Here is a 22,882-nt window from a genome sequence, read left to right as displayed (position 1 = left end):
TGTCTCTGTAGCACAGTTCAGGAAGGATAAGGTGAGTTGTAGTATTCCATAATAGTCACGCATTGTTGAGAGACCTAATCCTGCAAAATGCATTCTTAGGTAATTTTTATTTCATTGAGTAAATCGGCTTTTTAATGGAAATACACACTTCCTAGGATAAAATTTTGTGTTTGTGAGCCCTGCAGTTTTGTTATGTACACTTGGGGCAGTTTTACAGAAGTATGAAGATAACGTATTTAAAGAGCATTGATTATAAGAAGAGTATTAAAAAAAATTAAAAAAAAAAAAAAAGTACATTCTTAAAATCCAGAGCATGGATTTCACTCACCAGTGACTGATTGTTCTTTGCACAGGACCCCCAGGGAGTTTGAATGTGAAACAAAGTTGTCAATATTATGCTCCTAAAGGGAAGTTTGGCCCTTCTGTCTATTCAAATGAGCATTTTAAAATATTGCCTGAAGCATTCTGTTACAGGTGTATTATTGAAGCAATCTCTTGTAAGTTAGCCAATGGCTAATAAATCAGTTACCATAGTTTACTATGAGAAATGTCATTCTGCAGAACGGCATAGCTACACAGCACTTATCATTTAGAATGTAAGCATTGAGTTTGTCTTCAGAAATCTTGAACACCAGATTTCTAGATAAAGGATGTAAGGCTAGTTTGGACTTTTATCCTTTCAATGTAGCCATTCTAACTAGTGCTAACGTTTTGACAGGCTGTAGTATGATTTATGTAGCATGATTTTTCTTGACTGAAGGATTGATCTCTTGTTACATTGACTTAAATTATTCTTGCTTTTGGAATTCTCACATGTTGAAAATGAATGTCTGGTCTTTTGCTCATATTGCACATATTGGTCATATATTTCAAAATAAAATGGATTTTAAAATTAGTCTCTCTAAATATGCAGAGGGATTCACTCCTTATGTTAGCATAATATAGTCATTTAAACTAGTAGAGTTGCACTTAACTTACAGTAGCTTAAGGATTTCTTTCCTCTTGATCCTTGACTGTCCTGGTTTCGTCTGGGAGAGAGTTAACTCTCTTCCTAGTAGCTGGTATAGTGCTGTGGTTTGGATTTAGTGTGAGAATGATGTTGATAACACACTGATGTTTTAGTTGTCACTAAGTACTGCTTATCTTAAGCCAAGGACTTTTCAGTTTCCCATGCTCTGCTAGCAAGCAGGTGTACAAGAAGCTGGGAGGGAACATAGCGGGGTAGCTGACCCCAACTAGCCAAAGGGCTATTCCATACCATGGAACGTCATGCCCAGTAGAGAAAGAGGGGGGAGTTGGCTGGGAGGCGCGGATTGCTGCTGGGGCATCCGTCAGCGGCTGGTGAGCAATTGCATTGTGCATCACTGTTTCCCCGCCCCCCCCCCCCTCCTTTTTTTTGTTATATTCCTTTTCATTACTGTTATTATTATTATATTTCATTATTACTATTGTTAGTATTATATTTTACTTTAGTTATTAAACTGTTCTTATCTCAACCCACGAGTTTTACTTTTTTTTTCCTTTCCTCCTCCTCACCCCACTGGGAGGGGGGAGGAGGAAAAGGCTGCGTGGTGCTTAGTTGCTGGCTGGGGTTAAACCGCGACATTGACTCAGTCATTTGTGTTATTTTTAAAATTGACTTATTTGAAAGGGAAAGCCTAAAATTTCAACAAAATTACAGAGCCAAAGCTAATGTATCATCTTGATCGTAACCATAGATACTAGAAATGTCTGGTTCAGTAGAATTTTTGAGATATAGTGTCATTTTTTTGTTATGAGACGTAATGTTTTGCACTTGCTTAAATGTAGACTCGTGATGTATATTGAAAGAGACGGCAGAAAGACGACGCCAGGAAAAGAGCAGCAAGGTGGCAGTGAATATCTGTCAAAATGCCTGGATCTTCTCATCTATCACATTGTACGGGAGCTGCCAGGAATTCTAGGTAAATTCAGTTGGTTAACTGAACAAATCTTACCTTTGTTTACTCCCTCGAGAAACAAATATCTCCTTACATATACAGGTGGAAAGACTGTATTGTCTGATTACGTAAAGTTTGTATGATGTCAGCTTCATGAAGTTTTTTAGTTATGTCATGGCCATATATTTTGTGTTGGAATGCATGATTTCCTATATTAATGTTTTGTATTTGTTGAATGGTAAGCCCCATCAACTCAGTCAGGAATGAGGTCCAAATGTACAAGAAGTTTTATCAATGTTCTAAAGATATTCCAAACATTGAAAAACCTAAGAGCAAATTTGCCTGATAAAGCACAGAGCTAGGAGAGATGCAACAGGGCCTATCTGTGAGAACGTGTTAATCACTTACACTGAAACTTATATGTTGAGTATTTGCTTCAGGCAATTTTTCTGGAAAATTTCAGCCTAGATACTTCAGTTGTTTTAGATGTCTGAAACAGATTTGCTCATGCATAAGAAAAGATGGAAAGATTTTCTCTGAGAGAACATCAGTGCTACCTCAGCTCATCCGTTATACTTAGGAATAAGGACTTGAAGTTTCAGCAAAGTAGCTTTTGTGCCAAGGATATGCGTTTGGACAATTTTGTGAATATCTGCTCAAATTTCACTAGTATGTGAGCCTTTGGAATGATAAAAAGCTACTTTGAACTTTGCGCTATTTGTATATGTTGAAACAGAAATTTGCTTGGGTATAGCAGCTGAAGTCCTGTCATCATTGAATATGCTCAAACTTGTCATAGTGGGATGAGGTACTGGGGAAGAGGGGACTTGCAGAAGGAACAGTGAAAGGGCTGCGTGCAAATAGAACAAAACCTGCAAATTGCAGGGCATAATTTGGACTCATTGGGCAACCAGAGAAGAAACTGGAGTACAAAGAAATCAGTTCGAGAGTCTGGGGAGTCAGTCAAGGTGATGGAACAGGATGAGAATTTTGGCCATTTGTACAAAAGTAATAGATAAAAATCTTGGAAAACGAAGGAGGATCTGTTGGTGAGATTTGAACATCGGGTTGATATTGAATAAAAGAAACGTCACAGAATTTACCCTAGATGAGTAAGAATAGTGGGATTGTCTTTCCTGGAATAAGCTGTGCTATATGTTATATGAGGAAAGATGAGGTTTTTATTTGAAAAAGTTAATTAGGAGTGAGTGAAGGAAGAAAGGAAAGAAGGGAAGGGAAGGAAGGGAGTTAGAGAGGAAAGGCAAGAAGGAGGAAGCGAAGTGGGAGGAGGGGGAGAGAGGAAGGGAAGAGAGGAGGGCAGGAAGAAAGAAGGAAAGAGGAGGGGGAGGAGAAGGGAAAGGCAGAGAGGGAGAAGGGATGGAGAATGAGAGGGGGAGGGAAGGAAAGAGGGAGAAGGGAGGAAGAAGGAGACAAGAAGGAAGGAAGGAGAAGGTATGAGATTGGTGTGGCCAGTCTGAATCATCATTAAAATTCTTATTAAAACTTCTGGCGGGTGAGATCACCCACAGAAGAGTAAGAAAGCTAAACAGGAAGACAAGGAAGGAAATGCTGTGAGTATTCAAGAAAAGAAAGGGAGCAAAACCAACCCTACTTGTGTATGCTTTGTCATTAAATGATAAAACTTTTTTTTCATAAAATTATTTTCTGAGGAAATGATACCTGATGTATTTTTCATCTTCTCTACATTATCACTAGAATATTGAAAATGAAATGGTAGCACTGCAAAGGTCAGTAGACCTAAATGTCATGCTGCTATTTTAAAAGAAACTTTGCTTCCTATGACAATGCAAATTTTTGCTCTACTGCAAATACCCGATCCCTTTTTTCTAACTAAATATCATGTTTGCATATTGGCTCTATTTCAGGATTTAGAAGTCTCAGACTATAAATGTTTGAGGCAGAAATTCACCTCCTACTATCTGTATGTACTATATGCAACTAATATAGTAGGCCCTGATACTTCCTCAGAACCTGAAAGTACTATGCATCAAATATATAATTACTATCATTACAGTACATAATATGTCAGTTGCTTTAACATGTATTCTGCTGGGGTTTTTTACTACTGATGTACAATTTCAATGCATTGTTGACAACTGATATATCAAGCATAATTTTTACACTTTGTTTTCCTTTCCAAGCTAGATTTGTATGTTGAATGTTTTTATTAAGATTAAGCTATCTGTCCATATTTGTCCACATTTGTCAGAAGGCTTTTTATTGCTATGAGTATGACGAAGGAACATGTTCTGCTTTAGGAGGTAAAAGCTAGGAGCTCCTAAGAAAAAAAACCCAGATTTGCAAACTGGAATAGTTAAAAGCAGTTTAACTGTTGATTTAGAATTAATCCTAGCTGGCTTTTTTAATATGCATTTATGTAAGCTCCTTACTGATCCCATCTTCTTCCACCAGATGTAGCTATAAACCAAATAGATTAACAAGTTGTAGAAATTGGCCTTAAAGATACATTTAAACAAATGAAATAAATTGTTAATCTTGTGGATAATTTTAAAAGTTTTCAGTTGTAGGTAAGAAAGTAATTTTATTTCTGCATTTATAATTAACTTATTTCTAGGAAGTAGATATAAATTGCTTAGATCATGCTAAAAATTAAAGTAACCATATCTATCTACTTATCGACTGCAAAATTGGCAAATGGGATGATTATATAGGCCTTAAAACATAGATTAGATTGTTCAGTAAATTACTTACTGCTAACCACAGAGAGGTCTTGTTGAATTACAGTATTGTGAGGAATTCAAAACAAAAATGTGTTGATGAAAAAATAATATTTTGGTTTATTTATTTGGAGAGTTTTAGGCAACGCTTTCTTTTTCTTGAGCAGTGCATTATAGAACGAGTCAAATCTTTAAGGTTAGGTATTTTTACAGCCTACTTTAGTGCCAGCCTCTGTCATTTCTGCTTATGTTGAAAATTGAACTCCATGGGAGCAGAAGAAAAGCATTGGTATTATTCAACATGAATAAACTGTGTGACTTACTCTGAAAGGAGGGGCCTTTTCTGGCATGAAAATTGCATAAAATACCGAATCCTGTCCTTCACTTGTTTGATGTCTATGTGATTTCCCTTTTACAGTTTTGTGAAGCTCTCTTGTGAGGGGAAAAAAATATAGGAAGCGTTCTTTCAAGATGGGATTTGGCTTTCAATATTTTCAGGCTATAGAGACAGAATTTTCCTTCTTTGCATACAAGCTGTGACTTTTCTCATGCTACTTCTGTTCTTTACCCTATGTAGAAGACGTCTTGCTTTTCTGAGACAATAGTTACTGTAACACAAATTTAGCATAATGTTCCTTGATTTTTATATGTCTCTTCTAAGTTTGAAGTATAATTTTCACTATTGCCATTAAAATTTTGTTCCCACATTATTGTATCTGGGGTTTGTTGTGGAGGCAACTGAGTTCTCTCATTGACCTGCTGCTACCTCTTTTATGAGAACGTGAGAATTCCTGTTGCTTTAGGTCACTTGCGTCATTATTAAACTTGTGTATGAGAATGTGTATGTGCATGGCTGGTGGAGGGATCTTGGAGGGGGGGGAGCGGGGAGGATGTTTGTTTCTTTCTTCCAGTGGTACTATGCTGCAGGAAAAACATACTGCTTGAGCATTATGTCGCCCACTAATCATGGTGAATTCAGCTCTTGGTCAGCTGGAAGTCATGAGAATCTTGCTTTTTATTTCACTGGAAATAGAATTGCATCCATAGAATTTCAAGAGTATAATTCCATGCCTATGTAGCCACCTAAAGCCAGTATAAGTCTACCCCGCCAAGAGGGGTAATTTCATTTTTGCTTCTACGCCTGCATTGTATTTCTATCCTCACCATTTTGCCAGAGGTCACATTTGCGCACCTGTTCCTGTAGCCAGAGCAGGAAATTGGCCTGGCTGATTGCTGAGCTAGGAAAGAAAAGTGCTGGATCGGCCTGATTTATCATGCAGTCACATGAACACTACTTTCAGCAGGAGGGAGAAGACGGGATTGAACAGAGGATACTGGAATAGAGATGTTTTATATGTCATTTGCTGTTGTTTAGTAAAGCAATTATGTTAGATCAGTCTGAAATGTTGTTTTCTGTAGGTGACATTCTCACTGCCTTAACTAACGTCTCTGGACGTAAACACCCATCAACAATTCAGGCCAAACAGCTGAAAATGTGCCTTCCTATGATGCCTGTAGTACTTCATCTTGTGACATCCCAGGTAGATTTTTTTTTTTCCCCAAAAAATTTTTAAACAGAGGGCAAAATCTTGCAGTTTCCCAAAATCTAATTTCTGCTGATTGTGATCACAATGGATAAAATAGAACTTTTATTAATGTGTAGATACGTTGATGAGTATTCCAGCTATGTAACAGCATTAAAGATGTAAGCCTTATTTTTGCACATTGTAAGACAACTCTAATGATAGAAGCAAATACATATTTTGTCCTTTTTTTTTTAACGTGGCTGTGAAATACATGTTTTACTTTTTCTGGTCATAAGATATGCATTTAATGTAATTTTTTCAACTTTTGCTAAATTCAAATAGGTATTTCGTCCCCAGATAGTCACAGAGGAGTTTCTTTTCAACTATGGGACCTTACTTGTGAGTATAACCATCTGTGTTAACTCTTGTTTACAACATATACATATGCATAAAATTTTGGGAATTATTTTAATGTGATAAAATTACATTAAATTTATAAATTGGAGAGAGAACTTTATTCTGAATATAAAATTTAAGCTTTGATTATATCAAAAGTTTATATATTAGCAGAAAATATTTTCTGTAGTAATCTGTTGGATCAAAGGGAAAATACACTATCCTGTGTTCAAGTATAGAGAAACTCTGCACGTGTCTGATAAACTGAGAATTGCCTGCGTGCCTTATTTTAGGGTAGAAAAGTTTAGCTCTAAATTACACAGAATATTCTTTCTAGAATTTTACACTAGTATTTTATAAGTAGAAATGAAAGATAAATTTTAATCTAATCTATATTTAAGGTATTCTTTCCTTTTGTCACCACCTTCTTGCCAGTACTTTTACACTGCATTTATTTGATGAAAAGCTGAGTATTATAAGCTACAGAGCCAAGATATTTGTCTCATGTTAACATCTACAACCTATTTATGACATTAGCAATAGAAAATGAACTTTTTAACTCTGCAATAGGATAGCATAGCAAAATGAAGTAGTACTGTTGTAATGTAACTTCCTCATATGAAAACAGTTGTTTCTGCTAAATGAGAAAAAAGCATATTCTAAAGTTGCATATCAGAGTTAAGTAAATACTTTTAAGTACATGGGTTCATAAATGACAACTAGGTATTTACTTCCACAATAGCATGAAGAAATGCTTCACCACAAGCAGCTAAATTAAAGTTTACCATTCAGATTAACTTCTCTTTCTGCTTTGACTCTTGATTCCAAGAAAATGCAGGTTTAATTTAGCTCTACTAAAATATTTGTATAAAAATTAGCATTAGAATGAATAAAAAAAAATTAAAACTGTAGATGTTGAATTACAAAGCTTTTTATCTCTTTGAAGCATTTGTAACTAGGCAGTAGATTTATTAATGGTTTTGGATCAACCTTCTAGAAGGTGAAATTCTTCTGTCAACAGTATAGGTACAGCAGACCAGGTACAGTGTAAGTTTTCTTTTGATGTTAATCCAGCTTGCTTGAACTACTGACTGAGGAAGTCAGGCTAGTTATACTAGCCCAGCTTTCCTCGCAGATCAAGGAGGAGATTACTTTACTGAGTATTTCCTGCATCTTGTCCTTCTGTCTCCATCGAACAAGGCAATTCAGGAACTTACATATACTATTTCAATTTACGCATGAAAAAGGGAGGGGAAATAGTATATCTGAAAATTGAATATCAAATTTGAATCCATTTTATGTAACATTTATGTGTTATGATATGACTAATATAATTAATTCTGGAAGTGTAACTATCCATTCTACCAGGCAACAGTCTACTCTGGAATTTTGTGTTTAGCAGTGTTCCCACTGGCATCTATAAAGGGACATTTGATCATCAGCTTGTACTTTTTCAAAGTACTGTGATATAATTGAGGCCTCTAAGACTTTAGCAAGTCAGTCTTTCAGTTTTTTGGGGGGTTTTGGGGGTTGGTTTTTTTTTTTTTTCCCCCTGATTTATTAAAAAAATCTTACTCTTAACAATAAGAAATGATTAGGAGTTGAAAGATGTGTGCTTGGTATCTGGAAGGAAAAGAGTAGTTATTTTCCTGTAACTGTTGTTCATTGAGAATTTTTTTTTTCTCGTTGCTTTGAAGTTATTTCCATCATCACTGTAATTTTCAGTAGTGTTGTGCAAAGAAACTGAGAGGGAGTCAGGACAGTCCTTTCATGTTTTCAGCTGTGAATAGAAATACATGGAGGACACGCTCTGCCCCAAAGGCACAGCTAATAGTAGGCTCCTAGTGGAGTGCATAGGGCACAGACTCATCCGTAGAGGAATACACACACCATTCCTCTCCGTTGCTTGAAAAACCCCAGAAAGTTGGTGGTTTTTTTAATGAATAGATCTTCTTCTTGTGTTTCTAGTATAAAATTAAGGAAATAAGCATTAGTAGCCAGAAAAATTTTTGCACCAACTATGTTGATTTTTCCAAATTGGTCTTGAGACTATGGTTAGGTGTGAAACTGTCTTAAATGAGCAAACAAAATAATCTACTCTCTTCCAAAGCAAGTTAATTAGATAATAACTAGTAATTTTCTTCAAACGATCAGGAATATAAATAACTAGTTTTTTTATAGAAGCAGTTGTTTTTTATGACTGCCTCTGAGATGCATTTAAATTATGAAATATATAATTAGTTTCTAACTGTATTTTTAATTAGAGAAGAATCCTTCAGATGTTTCTTACATACTGAGAAAAAGATAACCCGTGTAGACATTTCTGCCAATTTAATATATAATAAAACAAATTAATTGATAGTGAAATATAAAACAAACGTCATTTTCTTAATGCTTTACATCATATAAATAAATAGATGTGTGCAAATTGAAAATGAGAAAGATGTTATCCAAGGTAAATGCTCCATGTATTATACTGCATTAGTAAAAAAGAGCATACTATAAATTCTGCTGAGAATTTTTCGTTCTTTAGCAAATGTTAATAACGTCTTTTGCATCCCCTGTGAAATAAACAGCTATGCATACAAGTGAAAGCAAAAGAATAAAATCAAGATTAAAAGGCAAAAGAATAATGGATCTAAATGTACAACATTTACTTAACCCATATTATTAACATTTCATTGTCCCTGCTCCTCAAAATGGTGACTAATTTAGGTCATTTTTTAATAGAAGGTTATGCATTTTTGTATATTCTTCTGTGTGTAACTGTATCGATAGTGTGTGTAGTATGCATGGAGATCAAAAAGATCGTACAAATAACAGAAAATTGCATTTTCTGGAGGGTCTTTGGTCTTTTTAGTGAGTTATTTTACCATAGCTATGTCCAAGGTAATTCAAAGTCTTCTAAGAAATTACAGTTTTCTGTTAACAATGAAGACATTTAATTACTGTCTGTTTAGCTGGAAATGTTATCATTCCTGACATTAGTCAGAGTAATAGTTCTTACTGTACTCTACGTTTAAGTGTCCAGCAGCATTACAGACTTGCAAAATTATGTTATAACAGCTAGATCATTAATGCTTTCAGTCTTTCGTATCTTAATTATTATGACAGTGTTTCCTAATGTAGGTGCATTAACATTTTGTATTTACACAGTCCCTTAAAGAATTTCACGTTGTAATTATTCAGCGATTATGCTTCTTAATTTTTGTTTCTAAAGTGTTTTAACATAAATGCTGCTTCTTCTGTAGAATTTTATCAGATCGATAGATTCAGGAGAAACAAACTTGGATGGAGCAATAGGTAAGGTAACCTATGATATTGCAGTACTTTTATATGCAGACATTATAACTGTTGCATTTTATAAAGAAATATGATGATTTTTACCAATAGGGCAAGCTGCATCAGAAGAATTGATTAAGACTACTTTATCAGCCTTTGAAGCAGTAACACAGCATCCTGTCTTGTTGATAGTCCATCGCTTGACCGTAAGTCTGGCAACAAATTAAATAGTTACAGGCTAATTGGCCTAATTCCATTGATAAATAGAATGTTTTGAATATTTAGAAACTGTTTAAAATATGGCTTAAAATGTATCATGGTTCTATTTGACAGAAAAAATCCTTATTGTTTATAGAGAGATTTAATTTTCAAAGAAGCAGCAAGGCATTCAGACTCAGTTTACTATATTTAGTTGAAAAGTTAGAGGGAGAATGAGAAGGGCTTAAAGTTTAGAAATAGCAGTTCTTAAAATGATTTTCATGTAAATGTAACACTTGATTCTATGAGTCTTTCTTCAGCCTCAAAGCAAGTACGTTGCTGTATATTAGTGAAAATTTCACCACTCTATTTGTTCATTATGCTTTTAACATAGCTTGGAAAGACCACTTCTGAGGGCTGAAGATCCCATTCCATCAATACTCTTCCTAATGAGATTAACAACAGCAGTTATGGTGGGGTTTTTTTGTTTTGTTTAAGTATAACAGGTTGCTTAATAAAAATTGCATTACAATTACCAAACCCACATACTGTAAGCTTCTTACATCACTAAGATTTGTTTTCTTTGAAGTTTTTGGTTAAATGATTTACTGTGGGCTAAGCTAGCTGAAGCCAGAACAATTACATTGTGACACAGTTGTCAGTAAATCAGTAGGTCAGAATGTTTCAATCAGTGTTTGACAAATTGTAAGCACTTAAGAAAGGCATTAGCAAATTGTAATACATAGGAATGAGTGATCTTAGGGATTGTGCTAGATAAGAATGAGTGATCTTAGAAATTAAGTGTTTTTACAAGTTGAATCCTATTTGGTGTGTGTGTTAGTTGAGTATTTAGATTATAAAGTCTTAATAAATGAAAACAGTAAAATTAATCAAAAATATAAATTGGAATTTAAGTAAGTTTAATGTTTATTTTCATTAATGCTTACAAAAGAGTGGTGTTCAAGAGAATGGTCCTTATGCACAAAAATCTAACCAATTAATAGTCAGAGGGGAAATAGTATAGAACTGAACAGTTCGATTTACTTTAATATGGCAAACGATGTTCTAGAAAAGAAATGTAAATGTAGGTGAGGTATGAATGCCTATTGATATCTCCCTACATGCCTGTCAGCCTGTAAGTCACTGTATTATGACTGTATAATTCTAGAATCACCTCAGTTTTTAAAAATAATTGTTTTACTTCTGTGGGTTATCAGTGTGTCTCATATTGACAGAAATATGTACCATTTTTTATGGAGGTCCGTCAACATTTACTGAAATTGCAATACCTTGTGTCAGCACATTAAATAAAATTCCCCTAGCTGTTTAAACATCAATGGTCTGGGGTTTTTTTCCCTGAAAAAATAGCACCAAGGAGATAGCTCCCCTTTACAACTCTTCTTCCCCTGCTCCCATCCCCACATTCAGCAAAACATTCTATTGAAGCCAGGGAATGACTATCCCGCTCTCTTTTAAGTAACCCCTGGCTAGCAGTAGGTGATTTATTTAAGTATCTAAATTTCTGGGGTACAGTTTACTTCATCACACATGTTGCAAGTTTTAGATGTTTATTTAAAATCCATTTCAGCACATCAGTTTACCTTATGTAGCTAGAGATAAAACTTCCTGCCTGTCCAATGCTTGTAAATTTATGACACATACCACTTTTGTAGAATAGTTTCCCTGATTTAGAATAGGTATATATTGAAATTTATTAACTAAAAATAATTATATCCTTGTCAATGAATGAACAGCTTTTTATTTTTTTGAGAAAAGAAAATCTATTATTTCACTCATTTCCATAAGTAACAGTTCTTCCTAATTTAAAAGAGCCCTCCTGACACTCAGCAAATAGCCATTCAGACACAAAATAAAGTGGATAAATTGCCTTGTATTTGGTATGTTAAATTCAAGAAATTGTCCACTGTAATTAATAATCTCTAACCGCATCTGCCACTAGTGGTGCAAACAGTAATTAGTTTAATACTATTTACAAAGTCTAGTGTGCTAATTATACTTGAATGTACAGCATACATTACTTTAGAGGAAAGTGGTACTTCATCTTCTATGATGCATACAGAATATTTTTAGAATTGCTTTTACTCAAGGGATATCTTCTAATTGCTGCTCGCTGAGCATGACTGGAATCTATGAATATAAATGCCAGCACCCAGCGGAACTTGGTGCTTTTTTAAAAAGTTGAAGCAAGACATGTTTGAGCTTCCAGATCAATATTTATGTATAACAGTGGTTAATAGGAAACTCTTTTACTGGAGAGAAGCATGTATCCTAGGCTGATCTCTGAAGCTTGGATTGCTCATTTAGACAAAGTTGGTTACAAACAGTGTTTTATGGAGGGGGCAGGGGGAAGGCCAAAACCTTCTTTAGAGGATGCATTTTGTCTGCTACAACTGTGACATTGCTTTGAAGTCTCTAATCAGAAATTAAATGCATCTCTAATAAAGTTTAGTGAATTTAATAAGAAGTGAGGTTATATTAAGCAAGCAGAACCAGTAAATTTTTCAGTTCAGTTCTGATTTTAGTTTAGCTGCAAAGGAAATTGTGTAAGTTAATAGGAATTTAAGAGCAACATTTCAGGTTCTTTTCTACTTTGAGAAGAAAAGAATTGCTTGTTCTGGGTTTTAGTTCATGTTTGACTTGCCTTTGCATTCGTACCTTGAACAAAGAAAATTGAAGAAATTGATTTTTTTGTGATCAAATTTCTGATTACCATCAACCTGAAGTCAGTTATTAAGGAGATTCATTTCTGTGGGGACTGACTGTATTATATATTGCTAAGTGTGATAAAGTCAAGGGAAATTAATTGAAAGTGCTCAAATGAAAGCCAGTAGTGAGCAGTAATTTCATTTTGCATGCAGTTGTGTGCATTTTTAGAAGATATAAAGTAAAGACTAACAGTAAGCATGACTCGGCAAATTTTGACAAAACTGTAGATTTTCAGGTACACAAATATGATGATGAAGGCCATCAAGAAGAGTCTCTATAGACTGGAGTGGAACATAAACCCCGGTTTCTTAAACTGACACAAGTCCAACTACCTGTTTCCTCAATGTACCTAAAATGGAAAAATATTTATTAAATTCAGATAAGAAGTGTTACAATAATATTTATTTTCAAATTTTGGTAAAGGTTTAGATATAATTAACTGGAAGAATTCTTTGCTGACTGTATCATTTGCATTTTTCTTTTCTCTGTTAAATATATTTATTTGCCTGAAAAAAGGACGTGTGCTAATTCAGAGCACTTTGAGCAGTGATGAGGTTCATGATGGCAGGCAGTTCCTGTAGGAGTCCTTTCTATACTCTAACTAGCTCCCAAAAATGATCTGTATACTGCAGAGATGATCTTTTACTTGAAGCATGAAAGTTCTTCTCTGATTGAGGCAAAAGTTGTCAGCAGTGATTCTCCTCCTCAAGGTTTTAAAACTTATTTTTAAAAATCAGGCTAAAATAAAAGCACCCTGAACATGATGAGTTGCTTGATGGGAAGTCAAGGGAAAAGCAGTATGACATGGAAATCTACTGGTTGACAATATAAGAGTTACTATTTTCACCAAAGATGGCAACACAAGGGTTAGAAACTTCTGCAAGTGCTTTTTTCTGCTCATCTTAGTCTTGATTCAGCATCAGTGGTGTTCTTCATCCACAGGCTGTTCTGATCTAACCACTGACACCTTAATTTTGTCAGTGTAGGGTATGACTATATGAACATATTGTACAGCATTTCTTCACTTTTCTGTTTCAAGTAGATTGAAATTCTACACCCCATGTGGCTTTCTGTCCATTAAGCTAATCCACATGAAATGAGACTTTTTTGTGAAAGCAGTTCTGTAGTAATTGACATATTGAGTCAGTCAATCAGTGCTGTCTCTTTTCAGAAATAAGAAAAAAAAAAAAAACCTCAATGAAGATTCTGAAGTTCTGAAGACTTTTCAAAAAAAATTACAGAAATGTCATCCTTCTCAATTCATTCTAACATGCATTAGATTATTTTTTCTATTACATTCTGAGAGATTACTGGCAATATTAAAACATTGAGGAGGATGCTGTGCCTCCAGCAAATGCTTTAAGAAATTTGAAGGCAGCATGATCTTACTTCCATGGTCACTTTCAGCAATAACTTTATATGTGGAATTTTAATGAGCATAGATGTCAAGGTGATGTTGGATGTTGTGGATCTTACACGTGACTGGAAAAAAAGGGTTTGGGAGCTGGATGGTCTTTGCTTTGGTACATTCTGCTTTGAATAGTGGATAAGGAGAAGATATTTGTCAGTAGTTGTAAGTTGAACATATGCACACTGAAAAGAACCAGATACTTCTAGAAAAATCTCTGGAAGTAAAGTAATGGGCTTAGTCACTTGCGAGTTTGGATATGATAGCTGCATGGAATGGATAGTGTAGTTTCTTTATGTAAGTTTAATTCCAGGGTCTGATTTTCACTTGAGAACAGTATGGTTCACAAATGCTACTGGACCAGGCTTTAAGGCTGTTCACCCAGTGTAACACCAAATGTTATTTAGGGTGCAGGCCTTGTGTCTGACGTCTCCTGAACAGTGGAGGCAAGCACAGAAGGACTGAAATTACAGTTTTCTCTTTCGAGCCCGTCCTACTAGCTGGTGAATACTTTACTCTGAAACTGTGGCTTGTCTCTCTCTCTCTTTTGAGGGTTAAAGTAACATACAGACTTTGCAGAAGAATTTCTGTAAAAATTGTGCCTTGTTTTCAAGAGGTCTGATTTTTGTAAGTAATAAAATACTGTAGAAAAGTGAGTACGGCTTTTGCTGGGTGCTCATACCTCACTAGTAGTTTTCCTTGCAGAAATCAGTGAATGTTATGGAGACAGATGTTCTGGTTTTGGATGGTATACTTGGATTTCCAAAAAGTTTTTGACAAAGTCATGCACCAAAGACTTCAAATCTGTCAGTGGCCCTTCCTCTTACCCTCTGACAGATCAACTTCTTCTAACTAGTTAAAATTTACTAAGTAGAGAATAGAGATCAGTTTTTAAAAATTTAGGTATATTAAGAATAGTACCTTATAAAGATCTGTGTTGCAACATGTGCTATTTATAACTAATTCAGAAAAGGGAATGAATAGGGAGGTGACAGAACTGACTGATGACACCAAATTTTTCACGGTAGTGAAAATTAAAACTGACAGAAGAGTTGCAGAAGGTTTCAAGATATTGAGTGGAAGGACAATAAAATGACATGCAATTCAATACTGATAAATGTCAAGTGAAGCACATGGGGAAAATCATTCCAACTATACATATGCAGTGTCAGGCTCTAAACTACTTGTAACTATCCTGGAGATCTTTTAGCATCATTTTTCTATGAAAATTATAGCTTTATACTCAGCAGTAATCAGAAAGACAACTAGATTATTAGTAACGACTGGTAAAAAAATCAGACGAAAAAGCAGAAGACATCACTATGCCATGGTAAGTCCGTAGTGCCCTCAAGGCTTGAATACTGAATACAGTTGTGGTCATTCACTCTCAAAGGGAATGAAACTTAACAAGAAAAAGTACAGCTCAATGATGCAAGGAGGGACTGAGTAGATAAGAACTTCAGCTTGGAAACAGAGACTTGAAAGTATAGAATTATGAATGGCATGGGAAAGATGAATTGGAAATAATTATTCATGTTTTTAATAAAATAAGTGGGTATCAAGTTAGCTGCTTTAAAATAAAGGGAGTGCTTTTTCATAAGGCATAATAGAAGTGTGGAATTCAGTGCTGTAGGTATTGCACATGCTAAAGGTATAAATACATTTAAGATAGAATTGGACAAATATATGGGAGGACAGGCTAGTAAGCTTTATTAAATGCAAAAATGCAGATACAGCATCAGCTTAGGAAGTTTCTTTAGAGTTACTTTACTAGAAACTAGAGTTGTACTTCATGCTTGGTCTATTTCTCCTACTCTTTTTCTGCTCCTTCCCAATTGCAGAAACAGGATTACCAGGTTAGAGCTACATTTTTGTTTGGTCCTGTACATATGTATTATAGCTGGGAGATGTGAATGTAGTGTGTATGGAAGTTTCTAGTATTTCATTGCTATTTTGGGTACTGGTAACAGCACAGTTGTGGCAGCATAGCCTTTGAATGCCATCACTACAAAATTTTACAATAGTGGCTTTGTGCAGTTAGGGGTTTATCATGAACTGGGTATCAGGCTATTTAGAAGATGGTAGAAACCCAGATATAGCTATGATCATATTCAAACTATCTAGTCTGTTTAGGCTTAAACAAGAATATTTCCCACTTTTTTTTGTAAGCAATCTTAGTGATAAAGACTGAGACAAGAAAAATATCTGACTACCTTCATGCATATATGGAGATTTGAGTCCATGCAGATGTCAGCAGTCATTTAAAAGAAGAAAAAATGAATCCTTGTTTAAATATTCTTCTATTTTGTTTCAATCCCTCTAGAAAATGCCAAAATACTAATACCACACTTCTGTATACGTAACTTACAGAAACTTGTGCAATTCACTGGTGAATTTATTAAAAATATTTTATGTACTATTACACTTAAGTTTATTTCACCTCAATAATTACTTGCTTAGTTCATATCTTGTTTACAAATTTGCGTACACATTAGTAAAAAACAGTGACCCAAATGGCATGGAGAGAAGATGAGGGTTGCAGAGTTAGGAGGTATCTGATTTAAGGTTCATGTGCAATTTAGTACTTGCTTCTCCCTTCAGCATGTGCATTTTGGTATGCTCTTGCATCACAAAATAATTTTCCATAGGATTAGCGCTTCATTTAGTTGATCTCCCCACCACACCGAACTGACATGAGGCAAACACCTGCTATGGAGAATTCCATTCTAAACAGTTTGTTTGCCAAAATTGAGGTTTGTGTTAGAAAAAAGTCAGGAAAAGCTACTACAATTATTTAAGACTTAAATAGTCTTTACAAGGAGAGTTTAAAATATAGAATCATAGAATGTTTTGGGTTGGAAGGGACCTTAAAGATCATCTAGTTCCAACCCCTCTGCCATGGGCAGGGATACTTTCCACTAGATCAGGTTGCTCAAAGCCCTGTCTGGCCTGACCTTGGACACTTCAGGGAGGGGGCATCCACAACCTCTCTGGGCAACCTGTTCCAGTGCCTCACCACCCTCACAGTAAAGAATTTCTTCCTAATATCTAATCTAAATCTACCCTCTTTCAGTTTATATATTTATCTTAGAAAAGACTTACGACTGGCTTTAACTACATTCGCTAATGTGGAAAGACTACTGTTAATACTAGATGAAAGTGAAAGATTTGAAGTTTTAGAGATTGAAGTTGCATCGTACTGCTGTATACTGCCATCTTAATTGGTATCAGTCTGAGTCAATGCTGCTGCCGAGTGGTTCATAATATTCTGAGTCCCTACGTTGCTTCAGACAATTGAGAGCTGCTTTTTTGCCTCTTCTGTCTCATACCTTTAATTTACCACTTAAATGTGCCTCTTCATTTGAGAAGCATTGCAGTAGGTTGAACTAGTTTTTTGGACTGAAAAACCTTAAGTACATAACTCTTTTTTTTTTTTTTTTTTTTTTTAATCCTACCTCACAGGTATGTTATAACTGATAAACTACCATTTGTAGAACAGTTTAGAAACCTGGACTAGTGGAGTTGTTGGAGTGCAATGTAGTTTTGTTATTTGTCTTATTGCATATTAACTGAAAAGACCATGAAATATTTCAAAATCACGAAGTGTTACAGAAGTCACTACATCTATGATACATAGCATTATCTATATAGGCATAAAGGCTATTTGTACTTGCAAGAGTAGTTTGACTTCCATACCTCAAGCAGTGTCCTTTACCTCTTTTATTGAAATTATGTAACAAAGGCATCTTTTGGTAGTTCTTTCAGAAGTGAAAAAAAGCTAGACTAAATGAATCCCTTAATGTCAGAAATTCATTTAACAGAGACCACCAACTAGCAATGAAATAGTTGCTAATTGTAGTTATTGCTGAGTACAGGCTAACTTCATTTAGTGACCCCTTTTCATGTATACTTTCAGCTTCTATAGATGTTTCATAATAGTAGCTGCACAAATCTAGAGAAATTCTATCTTCTAGTATTAATTGCTAAAAGAAAGCACATGGGGGATTATAATGCAGTCCTGTAACACCAAATCCTGTCCACAGTGTAGTAAGAACCTAGATAGTAATTTTATTTGTATAAATAAATCCAAGGACAAGCTGTGCATCCATGATGCATACTTAAAAATTGCAGGGCTGTCCATCCATCCATCCTCTCCCCAAAACCAAAGCATGTCCTGTCTAAATAAATCATATTTTACCAATGACTTAAGGCTTAACAATTCATTCTCTTATAGAGAATACTAATAATACACTATTTTTGTAATATTAGATAAAACTGAGTTATAACCTAGTTTGCCATAAGTTGATTTCAGATGGAACTAAGCTGACTAGTCCTGTAACAGATGATTAATCTGTAACAATACACTCATGGACAATAAAGAGTTGATTGGATTATTTTTTTTTTTTTTCATATTTCAAATCTTAAGTCTGTAAATTTAAATTTTAATGAAAGACACTGTATTACCAGAATGGAAGAAGTTAAAATTTTATCAAGACACTCTACTAAGCTTAAGGATATTTCATTAGAGGTAGTACATCTTTCCTGATGTATTTTAGTTTGTGCAGGTTTGTTTTAGAAGGACGTTTCTTCTGAACTCTATTAGATGATTAGTTTAGGGATTAAAGCATGAGGATTAATAGATATTCTAATATTCTTTTTTCTTAATATCTTACATCTGCACTGAATTCTGTATTTTAAATTGAAATTCATTCTCAATGAATTATACCGAAGTTACTGTTCTTTTCTATATGAAAGTACATTACTGTCTGTAAATTTGACAGCTTACCAGAGAAAACTGAACTTGATGGCTTTAAGTGTGATTACAGATGAATTTCCATGATTATTCATCTCTTTGATTAAGGGCTTTAGCAGTGAAATAAACACAGATGATAGTGTATCTCTGTTCTATTTTTTCCCCTGTGAATGATCTAAGCCAGATCTTTCTAATTCTCTATTTTAGGTTGAAGATTGTATCCTCCCACCACTAGTTTCTTTGGTCCACAGTCAGAATGGTAAGTATATGGCCACATCAACTACAGTTTCCATGAATTCCACATTTTGTTTTAATTAGACTTCAGTGTGGTCACATTCTTGGCACCTTTATTTTCAAGTGGAATGGAGACTCTTCAGCTTGCGGTTGCTCTCAGAAACCACATCACTGCTTTTAAGCCACGAGGTCATGGCTGAGGAGAAAGGGGAGAGCCTTGACTCAAACAGCAAGCTTCTGTCTCTCATTAGAGATTCATTGCTGCCTCAGTAAGTATAATATTGCTCCTGTAATGGGGAATAACTTGATACTCAATCCATTTTGACAGCGTATTTGTTTTAACTACCCTTTTTATGTTTATATGGCAAAATGAAAAGAGGAATAGCAATTAACTGCTGCCAGAGTTCTCTGCCCAACATCTCTCTCCTAGGTTTATTTAGTACTTTGTCATACAACACAAACACAACTTCTGTGCGACACTCATTTCTGATACTGTGCCTCTGGCTGCTCTTGAAGTGAAACAAGTTTCCCTTAGCTTTCGGGCCGTGATTTAAATACTCCTCTTTGTTCTGCTAATAAAGTCAGAACATTCTAACAGTAACATCTTTTTGTCTATTTTGGATATTGTGCCCTCATGTAAGATGTTCTGAAATCACATGGAATGGCATATAACTTTTTAAAAAGGAATAGTACAGGACGGATTAGTCCTCCGTGATCCACCCAGGGGTTATTGCCTCTAAATTGCTGTCCTTTCCTGCTGCTCCAAGCAGCAGAAAAACCCTACAGCAGAGTAGATGAAACTACAGCCTGTGGGCCAGATGTGGCCTGGAACTTCATTTATATGGTTTATGGTCAAATGAGGCCTGTCATTTCAAACTGACTTGCAGGTGAGCACAAAGACAGCTCTCTGTGTTATGCACATACATACTGTGAGCTGATAACATCTGTGAGTAGAGGGAAGGAAAGCACGAACACAAGATGAGTACAGTAATGATGAGTCATCATTTATCTTTCACATTATTCTAGTAATGTTACAGTGTATTTTAATGTGTGGTCCTCAAAAGTTAATAATTGTAGATACTTAGCTGCCCTAAATGAGAAAATTGTTCCCCACCCCTACATTAAGTAAGTGACAGAAGGGTAGAGAAATGGATGCTGGATTATGATCAGAAACACAGTGCCTTCCCCAAAAATGGGACTGTGATTATGATCAGAAACACAGTGCCTTCCCCAAAAATGGGACTGTCTCTTGCTAATTGACTAATGTTCTTACAGTTTGAGGACCAAAGTTCTGTCCGTGCAAGATGTGTAATCTTTTCTCTGTGAGAGAGGATGGGAAGCTATAGAGCTCTGTAGACAAGCTTATTTTCACACCTTCTTCACATTATTTTTTTTTTCTCTGGGAAATATAGGATTTATCAATATGAATTAAAATGGAAACTGGAAATATTATTTTAAAAATAGAGTATGTGCATTATTAAAAGCTGTCAGATAATTTTGTTCAGATAGGGGAAGAGACCTGGAGTCAAGCGAGACCAAGTTCTGTCCTTGCTCTGAAACTTGCCCTTTGTAGACATGCCCATCTTATAAAATCATTGAACTGGAGGGGGGTGGGGGGGTGTGTCATGCTAATTACAAACTAGAAGGAAAACAGCCACTATACTCCTGTCTCCAAGCTAATTAGCTCAGTTGAGTGGCAGGGCTTTTTGGTCTGAGACTAAATGTGATCCTACTTTGGGGACTTCACCTGTGCTATCTTTGCATGCATGGTGTTGTAGATGTATGAAAAAGGGTCTTGCAGTAGCTCAGAATCTTGGTTCCAGGCTTTAAGTATTTCGTGAATCAGTTCCTTCATCTCGCCAGTAGAGATGATGATACTTCTATTTGGAAAACTGTTTGAGATTATCTCAAGAAAATAAATATTGAAGTTTATGATATTTGGAATATATTGGAACCTTGGTATAAACAAATTTTACTCTAGCTTAGGAGCGTAGTAAAACAGTATGTAAATCTTCTAGTGATTCAGAAAGAGTTAACTAGTGTCTGCATATTTAATACATTACTTGAATGTGTGGGTTGAGCCAACCCCTAGTAAATATGTTCACCTGTGGGGAGCAGGTAATCAATGCAAGAAGGCACAGAGGGAACAAAAAGCAGAGGAGGGTTTGGGGATTTTCTGTAGAAAAGAAAACTCAAACTCAGTTTTGACTTGAAAGCCTCAAAACTCAATTTGGAGAAGACTCAAAAAGAAGCTAAGACAAGACTAAAGCAACTGCTTTGGATGTCAGAAAAGACACGAAAGGTAAGTTTTGTTCAGCAACGTTCTAGGTATGGATAAGAAAATATTGATGGGAGGTAGGAATGAATCCTCACACACTGTCTACAGTTCTCAAAAGCAGCTTTATCTGAATGTAAAGGAGTCTGGCCTAAATCTAAAGAGAAGGGAAGTCTAAGATTCAGTGTAACCTACCTGTAAAAATAATGTAAAGCTCTATCCCAAGAAGTAAGAGTTACTTGAAAACTCTGAGACAGAAAGTGAAGAGACAACTAGCTTGTATTTGGAGGGTGAAGAGGTGTTTGCTGATGTTGTTTAGTCTTTCTGTTGCTGGACAAAGGATGGGACAGAGTGTGACTCAGCTGGAGCACGGTCAAAAGAGGAGAGGCATGCAATGGCTGTTTGTTCATGGGCAGTCTGTGTGGGGAAGTAGGTATTTCAACCGCTTTTGATTCTACTTTTTAAGAACTGAGAGCTGTTGACTATGGAAGGGGGAGACATCTGGGTTTAACATGGGATACTGTTTTTAACAAAGGTTATAATGATACTCATTTGTGTATATATTTCATTCCTATAAATATCCTCCACGAGTTAATTTGTTTAAATGTAAAACTAAGGAAACAGAATTTTGGTCACTATGCATGAAATGTAAATGGTCTTCATTTTGAGATAAATGCAGGAATGCCATGGTTACTACTTTTTTCTCATCTTCTACATCATCAATAAAATGGTAAATCCACTAAATATTTGTGCATTTGTAGATCAGAAAGTTAACTTCCTCGTAGGATTTTGATATAATTGAATGAAATAGTGTAATTAAATTTCAGTTCACTGACAGGTTATTTTCCTGAGCGTTTCATAACCAAAATGAAACTTTCAGCTATAGAAAATGAATACAAGGCAAATGCTTTCTGTTACATATCCAGATTTTTTTTAATCAGAAATTGAAACATCAGATCTTTTTCATTTAATTCTTAGTATACCTAATTATATATCATTTGAAATTTGAGCCATAATCAGCAAAAGGAGAGGAATGTGTAAATGAAGTTTTATTTCATTTGAAAGATTATGTAGCTTGTTCTTAGTGGACTGCCAAGCCAGTTCTGCAAGTACAAAGTCCAGGATACTTGAGATAATTTGTAGATAAAATGTTCAGTCTTTTTTAAGAACTTAAGAGAATCCATATCCCCAAATCTCTAGGTCTTCTTGTCATGGTTGCTTATAGAAAAGATGGACAAAATAACTCCTTGCAGTGTAGTACCTGGAGTTTACAGAACCCTCATAAAATGCTCTCTAAAACTATTCTTACTAAATTGGTTTGTGTTTTGAAGTGGCAGGGAAATCATTGGATTAACTCATTTAACAAAGTATCTCAAGCATGGAATATTTTCCCTTCAGAGAAGACTCATATATTCATAGCTCCTAATGGCCTTTATTCAGGCAATGTGTTTATATTAATTGCTAA

At 35.3% G+C, this 22,882-nt stretch overlaps 1 protein-coding gene across 7 annotated transcripts in view; it reads left to right on the top strand.

Annotated features, from left to right (window-relative positions):
* Nucleotides 1–22,882, top strand: part of ULK4 (unc-51 like kinase 4) — a 254,149-nt gene that overhangs the window by 82,183 nt on the left and 149,084 nt on the right. For all 7 annotated transcript variants that reach the window (XM_050892383.1, XM_050892382.1, XM_050892386.1 and 4 more), the window contains 7 exons: nt 1,810–1,943; nt 6,038–6,159; nt 6,487–6,543; nt 9,792–9,843; nt 9,934–10,028; nt 19,116–19,167; nt 19,267–19,411. In XM_050892383.1, the coding sequence (XP_050748340.1) occupies nt 1,810–1,943; nt 6,038–6,159; nt 6,487–6,543; nt 9,792–9,843; nt 9,934–10,028; nt 19,116–19,167; nt 19,267–19,411 (657 nt within the window). The remainder of the gene's footprint in view (nt 1–1,809; nt 1,944–6,037; nt 6,160–6,486; nt 6,544–9,791; nt 9,844–9,933; nt 10,029–19,115; nt 19,168–19,266; nt 19,412–22,882) is intronic.

The sequence above is a fragment of the Gymnogyps californianus genome, chromosome 2 (assembly GCF_018139145.2).
Source record: "Gymnogyps californianus isolate 813 chromosome 2, ASM1813914v2, whole genome shotgun sequence".
Taxonomy (NCBI): domain Eukaryota; kingdom Metazoa; phylum Chordata; class Aves; order Accipitriformes; family Cathartidae; genus Gymnogyps; species Gymnogyps californianus.
The sequence above is the reverse complement of the archived record's forward strand: the minus strand, read 5'-3'. Positions and strand labels throughout refer to the sequence as shown.